At 45.2% G+C, this 8,928-nt stretch overlaps 1 protein-coding gene across 1 annotated transcript; it reads right to left on the bottom strand.

Moving 5' to 3' along the window:
• Window positions 1-1,876: 1,876 nt before the first annotated feature.
• Window positions 1,877-3,991, bottom strand: LOC107671228 (uncharacterized). The gene has a single exon (XM_016464131.1). It carries the CDS (start codon window positions 3,989-3,991, stop codon window positions 1,877-1,879), a length of 2,115 nt encoding a protein of 704 aa, XP_016319617.1.
• Between the last annotated feature and the right edge of the window lie 4,937 nt (window positions 3,992-8,928).

Here is an 8,928-nt window from a genome sequence, read left to right as displayed (position 1 = left end):
AACCTTCTTTCTCTGTTAGAGAAAGTTGGTTTATGCAATGTTAAGATTAAAGCTTGCCCACATGAATGTTTCTAATATATGAAATGAATTGCTACTTGCAATGAATAAGACAGATTTTAATGTGTTCGGAGTTTTATGCTCATGAACATATGTTAAAACTTCTAAGCACAAGAAGCTTAGTTTAGTGCTTCTGTGAACCGTAACGCTATGTTACTGCAACTAAGCGAATGAAGAGAATGCTAGCCAACATATGCTGAAACCCTGTTTTTTTTGTTAGAGAAATTTGGTTTATGCAATGTTAACTCTAAAGCTTGCCCAACAAGAAAGATGTTTCTAACAAGTGAAATGAAATGTCATTTGCAATGCAGAAAGACAGATTTCAATGAGTTAGGAGTTTTATGCTCATGAACATATGTTACTACTTCTGAGCACAAGAAGCTTAGTTTAGTGCTTCTGCTAACAGTAACACTATGTTAGTGCAAATGAAGAGAATGCAAGCCCACATATGCTGAAAACTTGCTTTCTCTTTTAGAGAAAGTTGGTTTATGCAGTTAAAATTAAAACTTGCCCAAATGAAAGATGTTTCTACCATATGAAATGAAATGTTATTTGCAATGCAACCCTGAGTACCCTAGCAACCGCATAGCAACACTCTAGCAACCGCATAGCAACACCTTAGCAAACACATAGCAACACCTTAGCAACCACCTTAGTGACTTCTTCATTAATGAGAGAAACTCGCTAGCATCAAACACTATGCATGTGTTAGGAGTTTTATGCTCATTAAGTTATGTTAGAGCTTCTAAGGACAAGAAGCTTAGTTTAGTGCTTCTGCTAACAGTAACACTATGCTAGTCCAAATAAGCAAATGAAGAGAATGCAAACACACATATGCTGAAAACCTACTTTCTCTGTTAGCTTTGTTTAGTGCTTCTATGAAGAAAAACACCGTTAGTGCAATTAAGCAAATGAAGAGACTGCTAGCCAACATATGCTCAAAACCTTATTTTTCTGTTACAGAAAGTTGTTTATGCAATGTTAACACTAACGCTTGCCCACATGAAATGAAATGTAATTTGCAATGCAGAAAGACAGATTTCATTGTGTTAGGAGTTTTATGCTCATGAAGTTATCTTAAAAAATCTTTGTACAAGAAGCTTAGTTTAGTGCTTCTGTGAATAGTAATGTTAGTGCAACTAATCAAATGAAGAGAATGCTAGCTGTTGGGGACTGCCCCACTGAATGCTGGTTAATAATTATTGACCGCTGCAGAACTCTTGTCAGGGAGTCGAGTCATCATATTGAGTTTGACCGTTTATTGCACAAGATTTGACCATATACACATGTTAGTGTATTTGAGGTAGTTTTTTGTCACGCACTTTCTCTTGCACATAAACGCTGCACCTGTGTGAGAGCACGCAGTATGACTGCCGTGCTGAAGTAACTTAGTGAATAGGCAGTTACGCTAAGACCGTACATGCTGTGAACCCTGCACTACGTTATTTACGTAAGTCATTACTGAAACATCACGCAGATCGCAAGTCTTAAACTTAAAGTGAAGAATTCACAACAGCCGCCCCCACATTTGAGCAGCAAATGGGTAATAAAGGGAATTCTCTAAATGTCTTTAGTATTACTTTCTAAAGCAGGCAACTCTATCAGGCGGGCAACTGGTCTGATGTAAGCTTTACCATCAACGACAACTTCAGCAGTCCGCACACATCCATCACTACTGGGCAATGTCTTTCGAACTCTGCCTATGGGCCACTGAGCTCTTGGGAGTTGCGGATCCACAATAAGTACGACAGAGTCAACTTCCAGGTTCTTTGAAGCTTTATGCCACTTCTGCCGGGTCTGGAGCGTAGGCAAGTAGTTTCTAGTGAAGTGTATCCAGAACTGGCACACCATGTCCACCATGCTCCGCCATCTCCGTCGCCCCATGTCTCCTGGAGCGTATGCCACCTGAGGCAGTGATGCATCCACAAGAGAATAGAACACAATAATGCTCCATTAAGAGAATATTAGGAGTAATCGGATCCATGTCAGCGGCATATCCTAGTGGTTTCGAATTGAGTATCCCTTCCACTTCCACTAGGACTGTGGACAGAACATCTTCTGTGACAGTTTGGGTTCCGACAGCCACCTGGAGAGCATTCTTTATGGAACAGACTTCACGCTCCCATATTCCGCCAAAGTTTGGAGCACTGGGTGGATTAAACTTGAAGCTAATTTGATAGTCTGAAAGCTGGGCTTTGAGTTCTGGCTCCATAATTGAGAAAGCTTCCCGTAATTCTCTGTCAGCTCCCCGGAAGTTGGTGCCACAATCCGAACGGATCTCGTGTGGTTTACCTCTTCTGGCTATGAACCGGCGGAGCGCAAGAAAGAAGGCATCTACATCCATTGAATTGAGGAGATCAATGTGTACTGCCCTAGTTGTGAGACATTTGAAAATTAGCCCCCAGCGTTTCTCATTTCGCCTTCCTATTTTGACCAGGTATGGGCCGAAGCAGTCAACACCAGTTGAGTGGAAAGGTGGACAGAGCAGTCGGAGGCGTTCTGGTGGCAAATCTGCCATTGGCGGAACCTTTGGCTGAGCTCTCCATCGCTGACAGGACAGACAGTGAATTTGATGGTACTTTATGGCCTGACACCCTCTGAGAATCCAGTACTGTCTACGTATTTCAGCGTAGACTCTTTCTGCTCCTGGGTGTAACAGACGCTCATCAAATACTTTGATAAGGAGCTTCGTTACTGCATGTCTTGGGTCCAGCACAATGGGGTGGATTTGTTCTGGGTCTGAGTTTGCTAGCCTCCTTAATCGGCCTCCAACTCTTATCATGTTTTTCAGTGGATCCCATTCTGGAGCAAGGCTGACTAATCGGCTGTGTGCAGGAATGGATTTCTGTGCCTTGAGGGCAGCAACTTCTTCAGGAAAGCTCTGGAGTTGGCATGCTCTTAGCAGGGCAGCTTCTGCCTCTTTACTAGTCATAGGCTCACTGGATGCAGAATCCGATGTGGCCGCCCCTTGGCAGGCCTGTCGAGTTGCCTCCACTAATTCACACCATGAACTGAACTGGGTAGAATCAGGGATGTTGGAGGCAGTGTCAACTGCTATTAGGCAGTAGCATGGAAGCCCTTTCAATTCGGATGCTCCCTCTGACTGTGTGAGTTCAGGTTTCTTAGGCCAGTGCTCTTGGCTCTGTTTCAAGAATGGAGGTCCTTGACTCCATCGACTAGGCTCAGCCAGACTTTGGAGCGATTTACCTCGTGTTATATCGTCAGCGGGGTTTTCCTGTGTATTCACGTACCTCCATGATCTGTGATCGGTTAATTCCTGTATCTCGGAGACTCGGGTTCCGACAAACACCTTATATCGACAGGAGTCTGACTGAATCCACTCTAGCACAGTCAAGGAGTCTGTCCATAGGATTGTCTGACTGATGGAGAGAGTCATCTCATTCCTCACCAGTTTGGCTAGCTGTGCTCCAACTAAGGCGGCACAAAGCTCCAGACGAGGCATAGATTGCTGCCTCTTTGGAGCAACCCTCGATCTGGCCATTATGAAGGAAACGTGAATGTCACTGTCGGATTGAACTGCGAAATATGCCACTGCCCCATACGCATTTTCAGAGGCGTCGCAGAACACATGGAGGGAAATGTTCTGTTCTGCTGTAGTTGTGAAGGCTGTTAAGTAACAGCGAGGAATGGATACTGCCCTGAAATGTTCAAGCTCGTTCTCCCAACTTATCCAGGCTGCCTTAAGGGTTGGCGGTAGATCTGGGTCATCCCAGTCTCTCCTTTTCGCCCACAACTGTTGGATGATTACCTTAGCCCTGGTGGTAAATGGTAGTACGAACCCCAATGGATCATACTGAGATGCCAGCACCTGGTAGGCTGCTCTCATATTCAGTGCTGCATGCTCAATGGGCCTGTAATGATAGCCAAGGGTATCAGTTGCACAGTCCCACCGAAGCCCCAATGTGGGCTCCATCGGGTCAACGTGGGTTTGAACTAGCCACTGCTCTGTGGCGGAGGAGCGGGCTTCAGTAGGAAGATGAGACCACGGCTGGGTGACTACTAGCCCACTGTCTGAGGTCAAATCCTCCTTCTGCTAACATGCTGCGTAGTTGATCCACTGTTTGTTTGGCAGCAGAAACAGTAGGAAAGCTTGCGAGGCAATTGTCACATAGAAGTTCTATTTCTTGTAACCCTGGATATTTGGCTTCAGAATTACGAGTATGATGTTGCAGAGCGAAGATGGCACAGCATGGACTGCTTGTTGTACCAAATGGTAGAACCTGCCATTCATACACATCTGGAGGGTTCTCACTCTGCAGGTCTCTCCAAATGAAATGGAGAAAGGGTCTGTCCTTTGGTAGGAGACAAACCTGATGGAACATGCGCTTGATATCTGCAATTACAGCCACATGATGCTGTCTGAATCGTAGCAGGACACCCAACAGTGATGTCCAAGTGCAGGACCAGGCAGGAGTTGGTTGTTAAGAGATAGACCCTGGTGTTTGAACGAACAGTTGAAAACCAGTCGTGGCTTATTGTTATGGCTCACCAGATGGTGGGGCAGGTACCATGTTTCTTCTGCCTGGGCTGCTTCCCTTTGGTTGAGTTTGCCTACATAACCTGCTTCGATGAGCTTGGCAATCTCTCCTGAGTAGATTGAGGCCTTCTTAGGGTCTTTCTGGAGTCTCCTTTCGGTACTCCTCAGGTTTGCAAGAACAGATTGAATAGACCCCTTGAGCATAAGTGCATCTGGCTTCCACAGAAGAGGGGTGGCATAACGTTGTACACCCTGTACACTGACTTGCTGCGTTTGGGACTCAAGCAGCTGCATAGCCTCGTTATCTTATCTGGACCGGACTACCAGCTTCTCATTGTGAAAGGGCAACACGTCCAGTTGCCATAACCTTTCCACATTTCTGTAGAGAAGATCATCTGTGTGGGCAGTGGAGATAAAGAAACATTGCTGCACTGGTGCCTGGTTTGTGGTACACATTACTGCTCCTTGGAGAGCCCACCCGAGAGCTGTATGTACTGCTACCGGACCCCCTTTGGTGCCTTGGCGAATAGGCTCTTTCGCAGTGATGAGATGAACTTGGTCTGAACCAATGAGTACCAGCGGGCGCACCTTGTGAAATGGCTGTAGTGGAACTCCCCTTAGATGTGCATACCGTCTCCGAAGAGCCTGAACTGGGTATGTCTGTTCTACCAGATCAAGACCAGAAGCTGTAAATGCTCCCAACACCTGATAGCGTTTCTCTGGGTTATTTCTTGGGGAGATTTCAAAGGTGACCTTTGTGCCATTGAGGTGAGTAGTGTCTGGTCGGACGGTACGAAGGGCTAGAGTCTCAGGTTCACCTTTCAGCTGGAGCTGCTGGACGGCTGTGGGCAGGATCATGGTGCGCTGTGCCCCGTCATCTAGTATAGCATAAGTCTCAAATGTCTTCGATTTGTGGTGTAGCAGAACTGGTACCACTTTCAGAAGGACTCTGCCTGAAGCAATGGATGGTAAGGCTCTCAGAGTTAGCTGATGATGTGTCAGTTGCATGACGTTGGGCCACACCATGGAGCACTTGAAGGTGAATACCACCACAGTCACTGCAGGGTTTCTTTAGATTACAGGTCTCAGGTGCATGGGAACGAGCACATTTCCAGCAGCGCTTTTCCTCCGAAATCCACTTGCAAAGTTCAACAACAGGCTGCTCTCTGATACTGCTGCATCGAGTGATGTAGTGATCTTTGCTGCCACAGAATAGGCAGATAACTTTGGGTGATGTTCTCTTCCGAGACACCTTAGGACTGGGAGATGCTTTAGACTCTGTGGGTGATGCACCATGATACAATGTTGTACTTTGGCTGGTCGGTTTAGCTGCATTCTTCTCCTTTGAACTGCTGGGAGCTCTTTCATACTGGTAACGTTGCACTAACCTACTGGAGAGTCTCTGTTGCTGAGCCTTGACTTGGAGCCATCCAGCAAAGTCTTGTAGGTTGTACGGGTTAATACTTGGGGAGTTGAGCTTCCCTTGCAGCTGGAGAAACTCTGTGAAGCCATCTCTTAAGTACTTGGGCAGCTTACTGATCTACGTGTGAACAACAGTTCAACTCCATCCCTCTGGGACCCTCCAACGAGAATAGCATACTCACTAAGAGGTGGACGCGGAGAGCGAAACTCTGGAAGCTACGAGCATCATTTGGTTTGACTTCTGGTGCTGTGAGGATTGCTGCTATTTTGCTCTGAGCCAGCTGGTGTGGTTGACCATATTGCAACTGAAGGGCTTGCATAGCTGCTGAGTATGGGTATGGATGATGGCGACAAGACTGGCCAATCACCTGTGCCTCAGGCAATTTGAGGTGCTCCAGCAAAATATGGTACTTGTATTTCTCATCTAGCTCTGCATGAGGTTCAAGAAGGTTGTCCAGTGCTAACTTCAGGTTAGCAAATTCCCTTTCGTTGTCATTCACAAAATCAGGAATCTTTGGCTGGGGCGCAGCATGCAAAGGGCGGTGAGGCACAAAGTATTCTGTAGGATTCAGTGCCTTATTAAATGGCTGTAGAGAGGGGGTATCAAAGGCAGGTGGATTCAGAGTCGTAACTGGAACTCTAGGCTGGGTTTTAGAGACTGATGCGGCTGGAGTCATAGGAGTATAATGAGGAGTCACAAAACTTGCTGTAGGCAGAGCAGTAAACTGTTGTTGTGAAGGTGACACTGCCAAGTGGCCATATGCTGCATTAAGGTCCTGGTAGGCTGGCGTAGGTGCCATTAGATGTGGCTGCACTTGGGGCTGAAAGGCTTTTCCAGCATCCTCGTAAAGGGAAAACTGCTTCGTAAAGGGTGGTGGCACAGTCTCTGCTCTTGTCGCAGGTTGTTGTTTGTGCGAAACAGAATGTAACGTTCCAGATGAAACTGTTGAATACAAGGGGATTGAACTGACTGGATGTATTGGAACAAATCCAGGGTTGAAGTCCTCAGCCTACGCAGGAGATTTACTTGCATTCCTTTGTGTGTCACTCACACGTCCCTCAATGTCAGGTGACTGTGATGAAGGTGTAGAATGACTTGAGGGAGGCAGATGTGAAGAAGTTACTGAAGGGGATCTTGCTGGTGATGTTGCGGGCTTTCCACTTTGACCATCCTCCTCATCCTCTTCTTCCCTCAGGAACAACGTGATATGTTCCATCAGCTCTTTACGCCGACGCTGTCGTTTTTCATATTGTTGAAGTTTACTGTGAAGTGCAGCCATATCAGCAGCCTCATCCTTCTCCTTGTCAGAAATAGACTTCAACATTTTCCTCAATGAACTCATGCTCAACAAGTCCGTGGAGCTTGTGTCTGGATGCTCACCCTGGCTGGAGACTGGTCGTGACAGACTAGCTAGGCCCACTGCGGCTGCTGCTCCTTTCTGGTCCGCTTGTACCTCTTCTGTGGGTGGGGAGGAAAGAGCAGGTCGGTGATGGCCATAGTCAAGAAGATACTCCTCCAGATGTCTGGGTGTGCGACGATGCCGTGAGGGTCTGTCTGACGTCTCAGCTGGAGGGAGAGAAGTGGCTTGCTCTTGCGATGACATCACTGCAGTAGTCAATAGTTCCGGCTCGAAGGACCAATGTTGGGGACTGCCCCACTGAATGCTGGTTAATAATTATTGACCGCTGCAGAACTCTTGTCAAGGAGTCATCATATTGAGTTTGACCGTTTATTGCACAAGATTTGTCCATATACACGTTAGTGTATTTGAGGTAGTTTTTTGTCACGCACTTTCTCTTAATCTAGGTAATTAACAATATACATCGAAGTAACTCACTTTGTCACGCACTTTCTCTTGCACATAAACGCTGCACCTGTGTGAGAGCACGCAGTATGACTGCCGTGCTGAGGTAACTTAGTGAATAGGCAGTTACGCTAAGACCGTACATGCGGTGAACCCTGCACTACGTTATTTACGTAAGTCATTACTGAAACATCACGCAGATCGCAAGTCTTAAACTTAAAGGGAAGAATTCACAACACTAGCCAACATATGCTGAAAACTTTCTTTCTCTGTTAGAGGAAGTTGGTGTATGCAATGTTAAGACTAAATCTTGCCCACATTAAATAATTTTCTACCATATGAAATTAAATGTAATTTGCAATGCAGAAGACAGATTTTAATGTGTTAGGAGTTTTATGCTCATGAAGTTATGTTAGAGCTTCTTAGCACAAGAAGCTTGTTTAGTGCTTCTGTGAACAGTAACACTATGTTAGTGCAACTAGGCAAATTAAGAGAATGCAAACACACATATGCTTAAAAACCAACTTTCTGTTAGAGAAAGTTGGTTTATGCAATGTTAGGACTAAAGCTTGCCCACATGAATGATGTTTCTTACATGTGAACTGAAATGGTATTTGCAATGTAGAAAGACAGATTTCTTTGTGTTAGCAGTTTTATGCTCATGAAGTTATGTTAGAGCTTCTTATTACAAGAAACTTAGTTTAGTGCTTCTGTGACCAGTAACACTATGTTAGTGCAACCAAGCAAATGAGGAGAATGCTAGCCCACATATGCTGAAAACCTTCTTTCTCTGTTAGAGAAAGATGGTTTATCCATTGTTAAGACTAAAGCTTGCCCACATGAAAGATGTTTCTAATATGTGAAATGAAATGTTACTTGTAATGCATAAGACAGATTTTAATGTGTTAGGAGTTTTATGCTCATGAACATGTTAGAAATTCTAAGCACAAAGAAGCTTAGTTTAGTGCTTCTGTGAACAGTAACACTGTGTTAGTGCAACTAAGTAAATGAAGAGAATGCTAGCCAACATATACTGAAAACCTTCTTTTTCTGTTAGAGAAAGTTGGTTTATGCAATGTTAACACTAAAGCTTGCACACATGAAATTAAATGAAATGTCATTTGCAATGTTATTTGCAATGCAGAA

This window comes from Sinocyclocheilus anshuiensis, unplaced genomic scaffold (assembly GCF_001515605.1).
Source record: "Sinocyclocheilus anshuiensis isolate Anshui unplaced genomic scaffold, SAMN03320099.WGS_v1.1 scaffold3237, whole genome shotgun sequence".
NCBI lineage: Eukaryota > Metazoa > Chordata > Actinopteri > Cypriniformes > Cyprinidae > Sinocyclocheilus > Sinocyclocheilus anshuiensis.
Note: the sequence above shows the minus strand (reverse complement) of the source record. Positions and strands in the feature narration are given on the sequence as shown.